The sequence below is a fragment of the Oncorhynchus clarkii genome, chromosome 13 (assembly GCF_045791955.1).
Source record: "Oncorhynchus clarkii lewisi isolate Uvic-CL-2024 chromosome 13, UVic_Ocla_1.0, whole genome shotgun sequence".
NCBI classification, from domain to species: domain Eukaryota; kingdom Metazoa; phylum Chordata; class Actinopteri; order Salmoniformes; family Salmonidae; genus Oncorhynchus; species Oncorhynchus clarkii.
Window position 1 is genome coordinate 31,705,731 of NC_092159.1, and position 20,234 is coordinate 31,725,964.

General features: G+C 42.3%; 1 protein-coding gene across 4 annotated transcripts in view; it reads left to right on the top strand.

Annotated features, from left to right (window-relative positions):
- LOC139364526 (serine/threonine-protein kinase MARK1-like) overlaps positions 1–20,234 on the top strand; it is a 97,154-nt gene that overhangs the window by 48,885 nt on the left and 28,035 nt on the right. For all 4 annotated transcript variants that reach the window (XM_071101320.1, XM_071101323.1, XM_071101319.1 and 1 more), the window contains 3 exons: positions 15,105–15,153; positions 18,907–18,972; positions 19,447–19,517. In XM_071101320.1, the coding sequence (XP_070957421.1) occupies positions 15,105–15,153; positions 18,907–18,972; positions 19,447–19,517 (186 nt within the window). The remainder of the gene's footprint in view (positions 1–15,104; positions 15,154–18,906; positions 18,973–19,446; positions 19,518–20,234) is intronic.

Here is a 20,234-nt window from a genome sequence, read left to right on the forward strand (position 1 = left end):
TACCCATCGCTCCACAAAAGCCGCGGCCCTTGCAGCACAAGGGGAATAACTACTCCAAATCTAAAAGCGAGTGACATTTGAAACAGTATTAGCGCACACCCAGCTAACTAGCTAGCCATTTCACATTGGTTACACCAGCCATTAGGCTGATAGGCTTGACGTCATAAACAGCGCTGTGCTTGCGAAAAGCTGCTGGCAAAACGCACGAAAGTGCTGTTTGAATGAATGATTATGGGCCTGCTGCTGCTCAGTCAGACTGCTCTATCAAATCAGACTTAATTATAACATAATAACACACAGAAATACGAGCCTTTGGTCATTAATATGGTTGAATCCGGAAACTATAATTTTGAAAACAAAACGTTTATTATTTCAGTGAAATACGGAACCGTTCGGTATTTTATCTAACGGGTGGCATCCCTAAGTCTAAATATTGCTGTTACATTGAAGGTTGTGCAATGTATGTCATAATTACGTACAATTCTGGCAAATTAGTTCGCAGTAAGCCAGGCGGCCCAAACTGTTGTGTGCAATGAACGCAAGAGAAATGACACAATTTCACCTGGTTTATATTGCCTGCTAAACTGGATTAGTAGTTATAACTAATGATTATGATTGATTGATTATTTTTTATAAGATAAGTTTAATGCTAGCTAGCAATTTACCTTGGCTTCTACTGCATTTATGTAACAGGCAGGCTACTCGTGGAGTGCAATGGTTAGAGCGTTGGACTAGTTAACTGCGGTTGCAAGATTGAAACCCCTGAGCTGACACGGTGAAAATCTGTCGTTCTGCCCCTGAACAAGGCAGTTAACCCACAGTTCCTAGGCAGTCATTGAAAATAAGAATGTGTTCTTAACTGACTTGCCTAGTTAAATAAAAGGTATATAAAAAATATATTTTTTTAAATAATCGTAAATCGGCTCCCAAAAATACAGATTTCTGATTGTTATGATAACTTGAAATCGTCCCTAATTAATTGGCCATTCCGATTAATCGGTCGACCTCTACTCACTACCCTCTTGAGAACCTTGCTGTTTTGGGCGGAGCAGTTGCTGTACCAGGAGGTTATACAGCCCGACAGCATGCTCTTGATTGTGCATCTGTAAAAGTTTGAGTGTTTTTGGTGACAAGCCAAATTTCTTCAGTCTCCTGAGGTTGAAGAGGCGCTGTTGCGCCTTCTTCACCACACTGTCTGTATGGGTGGACCATTTCAGTTTGTCCGTGATGTGTACGCTGAGGAACTTAACTTTCCCGTTGATGTGGGTAGGGGGGTGCTTCCTCTGCTGTTTCCTTAAGTCCACTACCACTGTAGTGTCGTCTGCAAACTAGATGATTGAGTTGGAGGCGTGCATGGCCACGCAGTCATGGGTGAACAGGGAGTACAGGAGAGGGCTGAGAACACACCCTTGTGGGGCCCCAGTGTTGAGGATCAGCGAGGTGGAGGTGTTGTTTCCTACCCTCACCACCTGGGGGCGTCCCGTCAGAAGGTCCAGGACCCAGTTGCACAGGGTGGGTTCGAGACCCAGGGTCTCAATCTTAATGATGAGTTTGGAGGATACTATGGTGTTAAATGCTGAGCTGTAGTCGATGAACAGCATTCATACATAGGTATTCCTCTTGTCCAGATGGGTTAGGGCAATGTGATTTGCGATTTTGTCATCTGTGGACCTATTGGGGCGGTAAGCAAATTGCAGTGGGTCTAGGGTGTCAGGTAGGGTGGAGGTGATATGATCATTGACTCTCAAAGCACTTCATAATGACGGAAGTGAGTGCTACGGGGCGATAGTTGTTTAGCTCAGTTACCTTAGCTCTCTTGGGAACAGGAACAATGGTGTCCCTCTTGAAGCATGTGGGAACAGCAGACTGGGATAGGGATTGATTGAATATGTCCGTAAACACACCAGCCAGCTGGTCTGCGCATGCTCTGAGGGCCGGCAGCCTTGCGAGGGTTATCACGTTTAAATGTTTTACTCACGTTGGCTGCGGTGAAGGCGAACCCACAGGTTTTGGTAGCGGGCCATGTCGGTGGCACTGTATTGTCCTCAAAGCGAACTAAGAAGTTGTTTAGTTTCTGGGAGCAAGACATCGGGGTCCGAGACGGGGCTGGTTTTCTTTTTGTAGTCTGTGATTCACTGTAGACCCTGCCACGTACCTCTCATGTCTGAGCCGTTGAATTGCGACTACTTTGTCTCTATACTAGAGGTCGACCGATTTATGATTTTTCAACAGCGATACCGATTGGAGGACCAAAAAAAACCGATACTGATTAATCTGACAATTTTTATAAATATATATATTTGTAATAATGACAATTACAACAATACTGAATGAACACTTATTTTAACTTAATATAATACATCAATAAAATCTATTTAGTGTCAAATAAATAATGAATCATGTTCAATTTGGTTTAAATAATGCAAAAACAAAGTGTTGGAGAAGATGGTAAAAGTGCAATATGTGCCATTTAAAAAAAGCTAACGTTTAAGTTCCTTGCTCAGAACATATGAAAGCTGGTGGTTCCTTTTTTACATGAGTCTTCAATGTTCCCTGCTAAGAAGTTTTAGGTTGTAGTTATTATAGGACTATTTCTCTCTATGCCATTTGTATTTCATATTCCTTTGACCATTGGATGTTCTCATCGGTACTTTAGTATTACCAGCCTAATCTCAGGAGTTGATAGGCTTGAAGTCATAAACAGCGCAATGCTTGAAGAGCTGCTGCCAAAAGCAGGAAAATGCTGTTTGAATGAATGCTTACGAGCCTGCTGCTGCCTGCCACCACTCAGTCAGACTGCTCTATCAAATAATAGACTTAATTATATTATAATAAACATACAGAAATACGAGCCTTAGGTCATTAATATGGTCAAATCTGGAAACTATCATTTCGGAAACCGAACGTTTATTCTTTCAGTGAAATACCGGAAGCGTTCCGTATTTTATCTAAAGGGTGGCATCCCTAAGTCTAAATTTTGCTGTTACATTGCACAACCTTCAATGTTATTTCATAATTATGTACAATTCTGGCAAATTAATTACGGTCTTTGTTAGGAAGAAATGGTCTTCACACAGTTCGCAACGAGCCAGGCGGCCCAAACTGCTGCATATACCCTGACTGCTTGCACAGAACGCAAGAGAAGTGACACAATTTCCCTAGGTAAAATAAATTCATGTTAGCAGGCAATATTAACTAAATATGCAGGTTTAAAAATATATACTTGTGTATTGATTTTAAGAAAGGCATTGATGTTTATGGTTAGGTACACATTGGTGCAACGACAGTACTTTTTTTGCGAATGTGCTTGTTAAATCACTCGTTTGAGTCGATTATATGCAAGACAAGCTAGATAAACTAGTAATATCATCAACCATGTGTAGTTAACTACGATTGATAGTTTTTTATAAGTTTAATGCTAGCTAGGACCATACCTTGGCTCCTTGCTGCGCTCGCATAACAGGTAGTCAGCCTGCCATGCAGTCTCCTCATGGAGTGCAGTGCAATCGGCCATAATCGGTGTCCAAAAATGCAGATTACCGATTGTTATGAAAATTAATCGGCCATTCCGGTTGACCCCTACTCCTATACTGACGCTTAGCTAGTTTGATTGCCTTGTGGAGGGAATAGCTACACTGTTTGTATTCGGGCATGTTTCTGGTCGCCTTGCCCTGATTGAATGCAGTGGTTTGCGCTTTCAGTTTTGCGCGAATGCTGTCATCAATCCACAGTTTCTGATTGTGGAAGGTTTTAATATTCGCCGTGGGTAGAACATCACCGATGCACTTGCTAATAAACTCTCTCACTGAATCAGCGTTTACATCAATGTTGTTCGATGCTATCCGGAACATATCTCAGTCAACGTGATCAAAGCAGTCTTGTGAAAAAAAGGATGTCATTGACAGTGATGCAAATGAATACAAACAGTAGAATTATGCCATACTTTTGTTTTGAAGGCTAACCGCGAAGTCCACTATTGTGGCTAGCTTTACATGGATGGGTCCGACCACCATTAATCAAATAAGAACCGTCTTTTAAATGAGGGTTATTTTTAGATGACACCTAGCTATATAGTTAGCTCGCTAACTATAGCTACTGAAACAGATTTTGACGTGTATCTTTTTTGATACACAAAGACCCAAACGGCGTTCCATAGAAATCCTGGTTGAGAATTAAACGACTGAACAACGAAACAGCAAGTAAGTGAAAGAAATAGGTTTTGATTATGTTTTACTGGTAGTGGGGACATGCGTAAATGCCAATAAAATTACTTTTTGTTCTGTGTATGTGTGTGTAACCTTTATTTAACTAGGCAAGTCAGTTAAGAACAAACGTTGGGCCAATTTTGCGCGCCCTATGGGACTCCCAATCACGGCCGGATATGATACAGCCTGGATGAAATGCAGTGCCTTAGACCGCTGTGTCCATGTGAATGCTTAAATGGCCGCTCTCATTTTTAATATCGGTTATCGGTATCAGTGTTTTTTGGCAATGAAAATATTTGAATATTGGTATCGGCCAAAATTGTCATCAGTGCATCACTACATTTCAGCTTTCATTTAGGTTAATTAGATTGGTTGAAAGTAGGTTCTTAGTTTGTCCTAACACAGGTACAGAACCAGATTTTTTGAGGGCGGGAGTGGCACCAACCGAGGCAGTACTACCCTAAAATTGACTGATAATAAAACACACATTTTCATTCCCCGTTTGAGAACGCTTTCATACGGTGGTGCCTGCTGAACGCAAGCCAGCTCTCTGCAGTAGATCAGACTAGACTCCTTTTGCTACTTGCGTCATGGGAGGGGGAGGTCTGGCCCACATGCCTGTCACTCCTCATCAGCCAGTTAGGCATCAAGAGGCCACCCTAAGGGGTGCCTCGGACGCAAAGAGTCATGGGAGTGGAGGACGAGGTAAAAAAGGGGATGTCTGTGTGGTTACTTTGTAGTTCATTGAGAAATGTGAGTGCATGCTTGTGTGCGCACGTGTGAGTGCCTGGTGTGTGAGAGGGCTGACGTTGCTGTGATGTATGGAAACTCTCTAGAGGGGCTCTTAAGAGCAAGACTGTGCAAGACACATATGTGGTCCGAGACGGTGAATGGCGCAAATCATGAATAAAAAACAAAGTTAATGCTCAAATTCAGTGTGTTTGTTTATTACAGTTCACTCACATTTTTCTTTGTGCATTTCAAAGAGGGTGTGGTAGACTGGTTTGGGTGTACTGGGCAGAATTACCCCGATGCTCAGATACAAACATGCATGCATGGAGTTCACATATTCAATGTACACATCCACACGGTTAAAAATACACACAATCTGTTACTCACGGATGCTCGTTGCTCCCACCCAGCCTCGCTTTTTGAGGAGCCAATCACGAGCCGCAATGTCATGAATATGAATCGAGTTGAGTCCCGTGGCTACAAGGCTCTCCCGTATCCAAGTGCGGAGCTAGTTATAGCCCCTGATCTAAAAATACAACCACTGTTCCTGCCAACTACAGCGTCACGTTTCTGTACACTGACACCTCATTCTAATAGTGCACCTGTGTACAGTGTTTTCCATGGTGCTGATCTTGAGTCAGTATTTAATTTACCCTGGTAATGGTTAAGGTTAGGATTGGAGGAGGGGAAGCTGTTCCTAGATCAGTACCTAGAGTAAACTTTACCCCAAAACGTTTTCCCCATAGAAATGGGTGAAGATGAAGCACCTATCAGGGCTGGGCGATTATGGCTTAAAAATATCTTGATTATTACAAACTTACGGGCAATTCACGATATAAATCTCCGTTGGAATGTTTCCTCTAACTGTTCAACAAAGCTTATTTAAAGGTGAAATGCACTGCATTTCAAATATCAGCAATAATCTAATGAATTCAGAGCTTGTGAAATTATACCTAGGCTAAATATAAGCCTTCCACAACCATAAGACCCACTAATGTAATTATTTTATGAAAATAATTTAATCATCATTTTTGCAATCACTTATCTGGCTTTTAAGTCTGTCTATGAAAATTCCCTTTTTGTTAAATTTAACCAGAACCATGCATAATGCACATTTACTAATAATGACCAACTTCTTGTAGCAGACATTATAGAAAATTAGCACAGGTCTCATATAAACAATCTCTCAAGCAGAAGTCCACGTGCTAGTTGGTAGGCAGCTGATCTTTTTATATTTAAAGTCTAGCCAACTTGGTTATTTTTGCAAGCAAACAAAGTAGAACAGACTCTTCTGTCTATCTCCAACTGTTTGAACAGACTGGTTGCCTGTCCACTGTTCAGATGTTGAAATCAAGTGGTTTACCTTATTTGTCAGAATGAGAAAGCTGACAATTCCTTATATAATAGTTTTTTTTATGCTCATTGCACAGCTAGTATAACAGTATGCGCACAGCTAGTATAACAGTATGCGGCAAATGCTGCTAGCAGTAAGTGGTACCGCAATGAGGCGCATTCAGAATCAATGTTCATTGATACTCCCGTTTTAGTAGGTTCTGCTCTTCGCACAATTTGAGAAGTTGAGACATACAAATGGTATTGTTAGAAAGGTTTTCTTTATTACAGTAAAATGTCTTTATTGTGTTTCGGTGTCCTTGTGACCAGTTATGTTTGACCAAACCTCCAAATGCAAATGGCGAGTTGAAACGGTCTTTGTTGTTGTGAGTGATTGGGGAGTGGCTTGCGAGTGGGAAGGTGCACAGTACACATGGCACAGAAAGAGCGAAGGAGACCAAAACACGAATAAAAAAATATATATATATATTTGGACCTTGGTTCTTGCGATAGAGGCATTTGGAACATTTGTGCTAAAACAAATAAGAATGAATTCGATATCGGCCAGCCCTACCTTCTATTCATTGTGACAATGATTCATAGGGTCATGGATTGGTTTTCCCTTTGTTTCAGGGAGTGGATGCAGCGGGGGAGGATTCTCACCAGGCATGTGTGTACACTGATGAGTGTGTAAATTGTATAGCGTCAATGTAGAGCATTATATTTGCAGGAAAATCAAGGAAGAAAATGTTTTTTTGTGATAGCGTCACCATGTTAATGCAACCAAAAGGCAACATTTACAGTAGTACAAGCTTCTCCACTTTCTCAGTTGATTTCCATACCGGTTAGATGCATGCTGGTAAGCGTTTGTGTGCATATGCACTGAACAGGAGAACCGTAGTCATGTCTTTGTATGTTTTTACATTTTTTTTCCCTCACCTTGAAATACCTTGAGGGGATTCCCATTGGTTCAGTCAGAGGATGATGGCTGCCTCCAAGTGGCACACCTATTCCGTGTATATACTGCAGTATTTTGACCAGGGCCCATCGCACTACTTGGATCCTAGTCAAAAGTAGTGCATTATATAGGGAATAGAATACTTGAATATTCTATTCGATAAAATACTTGAAAGTACTATAGTAGTTTTTTGGGGTGTCTCTATACTTTACTATTTATATTTTTGACAACTTTTACTTTTAACTTCACGACATTCCTAAAGAAAATGTACTTTTTACTCCATACATTTTCCTTGACATCCAAAACTCGTTACATTTCGAATGCTTAGCAGGACAGGAAAATGGTCAAATTCACACACTTCTCAAGAGAACGTCCAAAGTCATTCCTACTGCCTCTGATCTGACGGACTCACTAAACACAAATGCTTTGTTTGTAAATGATGTCTGAGCGTTGGAGTACACCCCTGGCTATCCTTTAAAAAAAAAATGTAAATGGTGCTGTCTGGTTTGCTTAATATGAGGAATGTGAAATTATTTCTACTTTTACTTCTGATACTAAAGTATTTTATCAGTGACATGTACAGTTGACACTTAAGTATATTTAAAACCAAATACTTTTTGACTTTCACTCAAGTATTGTTTTACTGGGTGACTTTCACTTTTACCTTAATCGAAAATGACTCAAGTTTATTTTACTCAAGTATGATGATTGGGTACTTTTCCCACCACTCCCATTTGTGATGCAGACAATTAGTGTGGCAAGGTATACCTGTACCACGGTATATCACGGAACCAAAACGTCATGATACTTATGGTACCAACATTTTTTAATACTGTAGTACCGTTTCAAATGATACTACCAAATTGTTGGGCCCTACCGATTTAAAGAACCCTCTACTGCCTCTTATAAAATGTTTATTAAGTCAGTTTTGTTTATAAATTCTGTTAAATTTAAGCAACTAGTCACTAGTATGCGCAGGTCTGATAATGTCCACTTAATTTTCATGCCAGGGTTTCTGTTAGGAAAATGTGGTGCAGGTCATTTGACTGGCAACATTTACATTTACTGGACATTTGAGAAATCTGACGGGCCCATGTGCATTGGGTGTGTAAACTGATTAGTGCGTCCACCCAGAGGAAATCTATTCAGCTACTTTGAACAAGGTAAGACATACCTCGTATTAAAATGTTCAAGTTTCGGGGCGGCAGGAGGCCTAGTGGTTAGACCGTTGGACTTGTAACCAAAAGGTTGTCAGCTCGGGGATTCGATCTTGCAAGGTAAAAATCTGTCATTCTGCCACTGAACAAGAGTTAACCCACTGTTCCTAGGCCGTCATTGAAAAGAAGAATTTGTTTATAACTGACTTGCCTAGTTAAATAAATGTAAAAAAAGTTTCAAAACCTTTATTTAACTAGGCAAGTCTGTTTTAAGAACAAATTCTCTTCTTATATGTTTCCCAATGCATAGCCTACTGCCTCCATCTCATCCAGGCTGTATCACAACCGGCCGTGATTGGGAGTCCCATAGGGCGGTGCACAATTGGCCCAGCGTCGTCCGGGGTAGGTAGTCATTGTAAATAATAATTTGTTCTTAACGGACTTGCCTAGTTACATAAAGGTTACATTGCAAAGTAGTGTGTGACGCGCTGATGAAGCCTGCCTCCCATTTGATGCTGCTGGTCTTGCGCTGCCTGACATATTTTCCTATTGACCAATAAGCATGACCGGTCAATGTTTTTCCATCGACTGGTATTTTCACCAATGAATAGGTTAAAAGTTTTTTTTCGCTATGGGATTTTGTCTTCTGGACAATTGGCTGGCTCCAATGTTAAATTAATCGGCTTTTCAACAACAACAAAAATGATATGCCAAAAGCCGGCTATTACCAGCTGACAGATCCTGTTTCATGTGCATATCAGGTGTGGAGGCTGTAATCCACCAGCCAAAGCCACTCTCCGGCTGCTCTTCCTACGCATCTATTCCTCCATCAGTTTTTAACATATCGTTTATTCAGACCCTGATCAGTCTTCTGTTGTTACATCTGACACAATGGAGCAGCGCTCAGAGCGAACAGTGGATGCATTCTATATCATTTCAACCCTGGTATAACCAAGAGAAACGGCTTCGAGACGGTCATTCTTGCAGCTTTACAGCAAATGAAAGGTCTTGTCTCTAGCTCAAACGGTTGAAGAAATTACTCATATTACTGGAGCTACCTTTTTTTCTTGATGTGCGATTTTTGCGCACATTAGATATCATTTCACAAACCATGTTGTTTGCCATTTTTAAACTAATCCGGGGCCGCTAATTATTGTTTGGATAACATGCGTCGTTCAGTCATGTTACCTAGCTAGCTAACAACCTGGTAACTTGACAGTAGGTCTCGGCAAATTTTGATTGACACAGGAAGACCGCAAAAGGGTCTGCTACTCATGAGATGTGCTGCAAAGGTAGTTTACATTAGGCCTATATGAGATGTGCTGCAAAGGTAGTTTACATTGGGCCTATATGAATCCTATCTTTCTGGTGCTCCTTACATTCTGTTTGAGGTTATGGGTTTGTGTGTTTTGAGGGAGACCGTGTTTGAAGGAGAGAGTGTTTGTCTGTGTTAACTGAAGAGTAAATGTTTCATGCAGGGTTTTCCTCCTACTGCCACAATGACATGCAAGTCATGATGAATGTCTATTCCTTCCTCCCATTCCTCCAGCCAAATCACAGGCAGGCCTTTGCAAATATGAGCAAATCAGCGATTCTATGCTGTCTTCTATTATATAGTGTGACGTTAAATTCAATGTGTAGTTTTGAGTAGAAGTGTGAATATCGGTGACAGGTTTTTTTGTGTAGCACATGCATAATGTTTAGAAAATGTGAACAAGTGTAATGGCCATCGGATGGGGCGAACAGGATGCTAGGCCACTCAGATATTTTCCCACTGTGGTATCGCGATGCTATTAGTGATGCACCGATATGACATTTTTGGCCGACACCGATTGGCCATTATTTTCCTTGCCAAAAAACCCGATACCGATATCAAACATTTTAGCGGCCTTTTAAGCATTCTAGTACAGTTAAATAGTTAACACATGCATGCAGTGGTCTTCGGCACTGCATCTCAGTGCAAGAGGCGTCACTACAGTCCCTGGTTCGAATCCAGGCTGAATCACATCCGGCTGTGATTGGGAGTCCCATAGGGCTGCGCACAATTGGCCCAGTGTCGTCTGGCAGTCATTGGAAATAAGAATTTGTGCTTAACTGACTTGCCTAGTTAAAAACAGGTTACACACACACACCCACCCTCCACACTGACCAAAAAGTAATTTTGTTGGCATTTACGCATGTCCCACTACCAGTAAAACATAATCAAAACCTATTTCTTTCACTTACTTGCTGTTCCGTTGTTTCATTCTCAACCAGGATTTCTATGGAATGCCGCTTGGGTCTTTGCGTGTCAAAAAAGATACACGTCAAATAACACGACATAATCTGTTTCAGTAGCTATAGGTAGCTAGCTAACTATATAGCTAGGTGTCATTTAAAATAATCCTAATTTACAAGACAGTTCTTATTTGATTTAATGGTGGTCGGACCCATCTGTGAAGCTTGCCTCAATAAGGATTAGCCACAATAGTGGACTTTGCGGTTAGCTTGCAAAATTAAAGTATGGCATAATTACATTATTTGTATAGATTTGCATAACTGTCAATGACTTTTAATTTGAAGGCAAACCGCAAATTCCACTTGTGCCTAATCCTTATTGTGGCTAGCTTCACAACACGGTCCGGTTGAGCCTCACTAGCCAGATGAAGCTAGCTGGTTGCTTATAACAGAAGCTTTGGACAACAGGGTTAATTAGCTGGCTAGTTATTTGTTTTCATGAACTGAAGTGCAATTTCAATAGGCAAACAACAATACTTACTCACAAGGATTCCTAAGAATAATGAAAATGACTGCAGTTTCTACTGGTCATCGTTTGCAGGCTGGTTGTAATTGTTGCTAGCTAGGTACCAAGCTAAAGCTAGCTACCCCAGAAGTTGCGGTCAAACAAATGATGCTTTATTACTAAGGTGGTATTGTAAACACATCGTTCGTGGCCAGTGGTGGCTGACTTTTTTTTTTTTTACAGCTTTGACAGTGCAACTGTATCTTTTGACACGCAAAGACCCAAACGGTGTTCCATAGTATGTTCTGTATGTCGTGAAGCTAATAGCAGTTAGTTACTGTGTAACTCCGGTAGGGCAACATCTGAAAAATAGCACACTTGGTAGTGTGTACCGGTGCTTGACCAGTCGGCGAAAGCCAACATCACCCACGACAGAGAACAGGTGATTGTCAAGGGCTATGAATTCCATTATCTTGGCTTTAATGCATTTCACCTTTGAGTTGTCTCGCTGAAATGTTCTTACTCTTTCAAATGACTGCTCGACTTGTTGATTCCTCGATCCACACAGCAGACATTGTGTGGGCTAGGTTAGGAATTATGTGTTGCACGTGTAGCGCAAAATTTTACGTGCCGTTATTACGTCATGTACCTCAATCAAATACCTCAATCTTACATCCGCTGATATCTCGAAGTGCTGTACAGAAACCCAGCCTAAACCCCCAAACAGCAAGCAATGCAGGTGTAGAAGCACGGTGGCTAGGAAAAACTCCCTAGAAAGTCCAGAGCCAAGGAAGAAATCTAGAGAGGAACCAGGCTATGAGGGGTGGCCAGTCCTCTTCTGGCTGTGCTGGGTGGAGATTATAACAGAACATGGCCAAGCTGTTCAAATGTTCATAGATGACCAGCAGGGTCAAATAACAATAATCACAGTGGTTGTTGAGGGTGCAACAGGTCAGCACCTCAGGAGTAAATGGCAGTTGGCTTTTCATAGCCAATCATTCAGAGTATCTCTACCGCTCCTGCTGTCTCTAGAGAGTTGAAAACAGCAGGTCTGAGACAGGGAGCACGTCCGGTGAACAGGTCAGGGTTCCATAGCCGCAGACAGAACAGTTGAATCTGGAGCAGCAGCACAGCCAGGTGGACTGGACAGCAAGGAGTCATCAGGCCAGGTAGTCCTGAGGTCCTCCGAGAGAGAGGAAAGAGCGAGCGAAAGAGAGAATTAGAGAGAGCATACTTAAATTCACAAAGGACACGGGATAAGACATGAGAAATACTCCAGATATAACAGACTGACCCTAGCCCCCCGACACAAACTACTGCAGCATGGAGACTGAGACAGGAGGGGTCAGGAGACACTGTGGCCCCATCCGACGATACCCCCGGACAGGGCCAGACAGGCAGGAATATAACCCCACCCACATTGCCAAAGCACAGCCCCCACACCACTAGAGGGATATCTTCAACCACCAACTTACCATCCTGAGACAAGGCCGAGTATAGCCCACAAAGCTCTCCACCACGGCACAACCCAAGTGGGTATATACGTTAAATAGGAATGCACAGTAGCTTTGACATCAGTTTTTAACATCGCATCAGCCGTTTCCGATATGTTCACCGATTATATATTGCATCCCTACTCGTGATATTCCCCCCCAGGAGACTGAAAAGATTTGGCATGGGACCTCAGATCCTCAAAAGGTATGGCAACTGCTCGGCCTCCGACTGCAAGGCACTACAGAGTGTAGTGCATACGGCCCAGTACATCACTGGGGCCAAGCTTCCTGCCATCCAGGGCCTCCACACCAGGTGGTGTCAGGGGAAGGCCCTAAAAATGGTCAAATCTCCAGCCACCCTAGTCATAGACTGTTCTCTCTGCTACCGCACGGTAAGCGGTACCGAAGCGCTAAGTCTAGGTGAGGCTTCTAAGAGGCTTCTAAACAACTTCTATCCCCAAGCCATAAGACTCCCGGACATCTAATCAAACCCAGACTATTTACATTGACCCCCCCCCCCCCTTCTTTTACACTGCTGCTACTCTCTGTTATCATCTATGCATAGTCACTTTAATAACTCTACCTACATGTAGATATTACCTCAACTAACCGGTGCCCCGCACATTGACTCTGTACTTGTACCCCCCCCCCCCCCCCCTGTATATAGACTCGCTATTGTTATTTTACTGCTGCTCTTTAATTACTTGTTACTTTTAGATTTATTCTTATCTGCATTTTTTGTTTTTACTGCATTGTTGGTTAGGGGCTCGTAAGTAAGCGTTTCACTAAGATCTACACCTGTTGTATTCCGGGCATGTGACCTAATAAAATTGTATTTTATTTATCGTGATACTTGACTTGGTGTTTTGGTAACTTGACCACTACAGACAATGTGGCAGGGTACTGGTCCTCGTTCGCCCTCTGGGAGAGGAGGGAGTCGGGAGGAGCGGACAGGCAGCCAACACATGTTACATTACCCTGTCACCGCTTGACAGAGGCCTGCCTAATCACACGGGTAACGGTGCGCCACAGGGACTGTTGCCGCGCGGACCCCATTAGCCCTTATGGATGTCTGTCAAACACACAGTAAGCTCACGCACACTATTAATTCCCTCCCTCACTTTAACACACACACAGTACACCCACACTCGGATACAAAGCCTGTCGTCCATCTATGAAGCAGTGACTAATTCGCTGCACACATGAGCAGTCAAAGATGAAAATGCCTAATGTTCTACTCCACTTCAGCAGGCATGTCAATCATCTCTCCAGCTCTCTTTAAAGTCCGTATTCTAGTTACACTTCTGGAAAATGTCTATGTGGACTTGTTGGGTAACATTCAGCTATCGTTCTGTTATTGTTGGAATAAAAGGGGCAGTCCAGAGGTTCGACAATTAGGTGTCACAGCAGCTGCCCAGCAATGGTATTGACTGTCTGGTATAGTACATGTCTGGAGGTGTGCAGTTTAATCTCATTTAATGGTAATAGCCAGAATGCAGCATCAGTATAATTAGTGATGTACACTAATTACATAAGTTATTAGTGTACATCACTAATTACTCGTGTAATTAGTGATGTACACCCTAAACCAGGGTCTTGATCCTAGACAGAAGTTTGATTTAAACTGTTACAGTATCCTATACTGTAGGATACAGTATATTTTAGTGATGTACACTGATTACACAAGTAATTAGTGTACATCACTAATTACTTGTGTAATTAGTGATGTACACCCTAAACCAGGGATCATCAACTAGATTCAGCCGCAGGCCAATCTTTTCTTGAGAGGATGGTCAGGGGGCCGGAACATAATTACAAATCATTTGTACACTGCAAATTGACAGCAAGAAGCCCAAACAGATATATAATCATTTCAAACCTTGCTTGCATTTGCATACGATCACATATACTGTATCTCTCTAATATGTGTGGGAACAATTTTCCAAAATTAAAATCACTTAGAACTGATTTGCCGGTGTTGTTTTTTGTCTTTTGTGTCCATCAATAATAACTTGTGTGGCAAAATAAAATTCACCCGCGGCCCAAATTCTGCCGGCGAGCCGCAAGTTGGGGAACGCTGACCTAAACTATTTATAACAGATGTTTAATCTTGGTGTTGTACCCTGAAATGCTCATGTTGTTCATCTGAAACATCTGTTCAATGCAGCTGCAATGTCATCCAAAAAACACTGATGCAACTGCTCGATGATCTGAATGTGGCCCTGGGCTTTTTTAAACGTCAGTGAAGCTCTTGAACACTCACAGTACCAACAATTATCATCAGGAGATGACAATCATATGCTCCAGTCATTCCAGTCAAGATACAAATCCAACTTCTGTGCAAGAAGACAAAGTGTTATCTTATTTCACTTTCAAAACTGATTTTGTTCTTGGTTATTTTGTTTCCTTGATTTCCGTGATGAAAATGACGAATGATCCCTGGCAGTGAGTTTGATTGCAGGAGATTATGATTGTAGATGGCATCTTTCTCTCTTCTTTTCACAGCTCTTTCGTGAAGTCAGGATCATGAAGATCTTGAATCACCCCAATATAGGTAAGACCAACCAACACATCTATTCTATCATCTATATGCAAGTTATTTTCAAAAGCAATGCAAGTGTGAAGCGAGATTGTACCGTATTAATACTAACACTACCATATTACTAACACTTCACACGACTTCTTTCAAACCTATTGTACAACATCCAATTCATTTGTATCCATTTCTTTCCATACTCTGACGTGGACAGTTTTGAGAACAGAGCTAACAAAAACACAAATGAAATATCACCCAAAGTCTCCATTTTTTAAATTGAACTAGGCAAACCAATTCTTATTTACAATGACTGCCTACCCCGGCTAAACCCTAACCTGGGCCTGTTGTGCTCCGCCCCATGGGACTCTCGATCACGGCCGGTTGTGATACAGCCTGGAATCGAACCAGGGTGTGTAGTGACACCTCAAGCACTGAGATGCAGTGACATAGACCGCTGCGCCAGCTCGGGAGACTTGGCCTAGGATAAGTACATGTATGCATTGTCTTCCTATTAATGTCTTTATGCTACTTCTTGTCCAGAGCAAAACATTTGCCTCTATCAATGGGACTTGCCAGGCTAGATAAAGGATACATCAAATAAAAAGAATGACAAACTAATAACAAGAGAACTTGATGGAAAGCGATGCGGCATTCCAGGATGAAACGGAATTCCGGGATGTGGCTGTGCAGTGACAACTAGGGAAAAGGGAGCCGGTAGTCCTTATTAGTATGATTTGTTTTCAACCGGATCCCATTCCGGTTGACTTTGAGATGCTCCTTTTCTGGGCTGGCCCATTCCGGCTAGCCACCGGGTGGTCGGAAGTACTCCCATAAAACATATTTTGGACTGGGGGGTGGCTTCATTAAGACCCTGGGCCTGGGAATGATTACACAATACACACACACACACTTCAAGGCAAGGGCAGAGATTTATCTGAAGGTAACCAGTGTCACTTAAAAAACCCAGACTCGCCAAGTTGCTTTTTTACAACCCATTATTCACCAACAGATACAATTTCTTTCAGCCATAACTGGCATGTACTGTCTTTTTGTTTTTGGGTTATGTTTCCAATCATGGTAATGTCTGCAGTACCTTTTTATTGTTGTTCAATTTAGGCTGATGAATCCCATTTTTAGAACTAATCCAAATCTAACGCATCTGCCCTCCTGACCTGATGGGAACAGGTTGAAGCAGTAGTTGAATGGTAGCCTGAGCGCCAGTCTGTTTTAGCGATCATGCCAGCTCTTTGTCACGCATTATGTCAAACAGGTTTGGCTTGACAATGACAGCTATGTAGTTGCTAAGAGCACAAACAGATCTGGGACCAGGCTAGATGAGTGGATGGGCAGGGCTGGCAATTATTAGGGTGGCTTTGCTCTCGATAGCTGGCTTATTGTTTTAGGTGGGATAGTTTAGGGTTGGGTTGTGCAGGCAGTCGCTGATATTGAATCTTAGAGGCCATCTTCTGCCATTGTGGCCTTGAGCAGGGCACTTAGGTTCTAAACTGCTCCTGGGATGTGCATATGGGGTTTTGAGGAATTTGAATAAAGAAGGAGACAAATCTGTTTCCTTAAGACAATGGACAAATAAGTAATCGTCATTTATATTTTAATAGTCAGGTCAATTTGACTTGAGTCCAACCCTGATCAAACCTTCAGTCTCTTACTACCTTTCGCTTTTCCCGTTCTATGCCCAGAGTAATGAAATGAGTGTGACAGGAAGGGGGTCATTTCATTCCTTTACTTGTTGAAACAGACTCAGCGTGCTGGTCTCCACTAGAGGTCGACCGATTTAATTAGGGCCGATTTCAAGTTTTCTTAACAATCGGTAATCTGCATTTTTTTTGGACGCCGATTACATTGCACTCCACGAGGAGACTGAGTGGCAGGCTGACTTCCTCTTATGCGAGTGCAGCAAGAAGCCAAGGTCGTTGACAACTGTGTGAAGACCGTTTCTTCCTAACAAAGACCGTAATTAATTTGCCAGAATTGTACATAATTATGACATAACATTGAAGGTTGTGCAATGTAACAGCAATATTTAGACTTAGGGATGCCGCCCGTTAGTTAAATACATAACGGTTCCGTATTTCACAGAAAAAATAAACGTTTTATTTTCGAAATGATAGTTTCCAGATTTGACCATATTAATGACCTATGGCTTGTATTCCTGTGTGTTATATTATAATTAAGTCTATGATTTTATAGAGTAGTCTGATTGAGCAGTGGTAGGCAGCAGCAGGCTTGTAAGCATTCATTCAAACAGCACTTTCGTACATTTGCCAGCAGCTCTTCGCTGTTCTTCAAGCGTTGAGCTGTTTATGACTTCAAGCCTATCAACTCCCGAGATTAGGCTGGTGTAACCAATGTGAAAGGGCTAGCTAGTTAGCGGGGTGCGCGCTAATAGCGTTTTGATCGGTGACGTCACTCGCCCTGAGACCTTGAAGTAGTTGTTCCCCTTGCTCTGCAAGGGCCGCGGCTTTTGTGGAGCGATGGGTAACGATGCTTCGAGGGTGGTTGTTGTCGTTGTGTTCCTGGTTCGAACCCAGGGAGGAGCGAGGAGAGGGACGGAAGCTATACTGTTAAACTGGCAATACTATAGTGCCTCTAAGAACATCCAATAGTCAAAGGTATATGAAATACAAATGGTATAGAGAGAAATAGTCCTATAATTCCTATAATAACTACAACTTAAAACTTCTTACCTGGGAATTTTGAAGACTCATTTTAAAAGGAACCACCAGCTTTCATATGTTCTGCGCAAGGAACTTAAAAGTTAGCTTTTTTACATGGCACATATTGCACTTTTACTTCCTTCTCCAACGCTTTGTTTTTGCATTATTTAAACCAAATGGAACATGTTTCATTATTTCATTAAAATGTTTTTGTCTGTGGCGTGTGTCTAAGTCAAAAGCATCCGCACACACCCCCACATGTGTGTGCGCGCGTTTGAAAGTGCCTTTATGCATCCAGATCAATGAGAAATGAATCACTTTCTTTGTACAAATCATAGCTTTGTTTTTTTTTCATATACACAAAAAGCTTATTTCTCTCAAATGTTGTGCACAAATTTGTTTACATCCCTGTTAGTGAGCATTTCTCCTTTGCCTTTGTGGCATATCAAGAAGCTGATTAAACAGCATGATCATTACACAGGTGCACCTTGTGCTGGGGACAATAAAAGGCCACTTTAAAATGTATAGTTTTGTCACACAATACCACAGATGTCTCAAGTTTTGAGGGAGTGTGCAATTGGCATGCTGACTGCAGGAATGTCCACCAGAGCTGTTGCCAGAGAATTCAATGTTAATTTCTCTACCATAAGCCACCTCCAATGTCGTTTTAGTGAACTTGGAAGTACATGCAACTGGCCTCACAACCGCAGGCCACGTGTAACCACGCCAGCCCAGTACCTCCACATACGGCTTCTTCACCTGCAGGAGTATTTCTGTCTGTAATAAAGCCCTTTTGTTAGAAAAACACATTCTGATTGGCTGGGTCTGGCTCCCCAGTGGGTGGGACCTATGCCCTCCAAGGCCAACCCATGGCTGAGTGTGTGCATCCCTGCCAAGTCATGTGAGATCCATAGATAAAGGCCTAATTCATTCATTTAAATTGACTGATTACCTATATGAACTAACTCAGTAAAATCTTTGAAATTGTTGCATGTTGCGTTTATATTTTTGTTCGGTATAGATGCACCCTTTTTGGGATGTGTTGTCCTCATTGGCTTTCTTCACTCATCCACTATTTCTCTCCTTTTCTCTCCAGTTAAATTGTTTGAAGTCATTGAGACTGAGAAGACACTTTATTTGATAATGGAGTACGCCAGTGGTGGTGAGTATGAACAAAATAATGATTGAATCTAAAATGACTGTCTTAACTATAATGCTTCCCCCAATGCACAGTATTTTATTGGGCAAGTGATACATGTTTCGACCATGATTGTCTTTTCCCGGTTCAGTAAGCACACATTCTCTTTCTTTTGAGACATTTGTATATTTTGTCTGCACCTTAAAGAGTAACTGTACTAGCACATTGGCAGACAACTCCCAGGTATTGGAGAGCCGCGTTTGTGTGCAGGCTTTTATTCTACATCAGCTAAGACGCCAAATTATTCATATTATTCTGGTACAATCTGAAGATTGTAATTAGCTGATGACTTGAATCAGGTGTGTTAGAGATGGCCTGGAACAAAAGCCTGCACACCTGCGGCTCTCCAGGACTGGAGCTGCCAAAGCTTTTTGGTTTGCAGTAGATGTTTCCTCCCTCACTCCAGACCTCGCTCTTTCTTTCTCTCGACCTGTCCAGGTGAGGTATTTGACTACTTAGTTGCACATGGAAGGATGAAGGAAAAGGAGGCTCGGGCCAAATTTCGCCAGGTGAGTTACTGCTAACACTCAGTCACACACAACTGCAGACTCACATGGACACGGACACACTCCAGCAAGCAAACACACACTTACACACGGAGTATAGCGATACAAGCGCGTGCGTGCGCACACACACTGCTGAAAACCGCTGTGTGAAGAGGTGCAGTGATGTCACCAGACATATCCTCTGTCATCCAGTGGGGAGGAAGGAAAGAAAGGCACTGCAGGAGACGGGTCCGTGCTCTGAATTAATATATGAGCTAATGACCTCCTGGGAACAGACAGTGCGTGTATGACTGCATTTATGTTCATGTTCTACAGGAAAGGGGGGGATACCTAGTCAGTTGTACAACTGAATGCCTTCAACTGAAATGCGTCTTCCACATTTAAGCCAACCCCTCTGAATCAGAGAAGTGCAGGGGGCTACCTTAATCGGCATCCACGTCATCGGCGCCTGCTGTCTATTAGGGTGTGTGTCATGCCACTGAATCCTACAGGCGAGGTTGGGCATGTCTCTTACAGTTTGTGTGTATTCTACAAGCCAGGCAGTGTGTGAGTTGATAACATCTCAGTAAAGTGTGTGTGTCTGCGAGCGTGTGTGTGTGCTCATGAAATTCCCATATCTGTTACTCAGCACGAACAGACCTCATGCTGATTCACCAAGCAGAAACACAGAACATCATTAGAATTACTTTATTACTCCCCTAGTGTACTTCTCTGTCAACC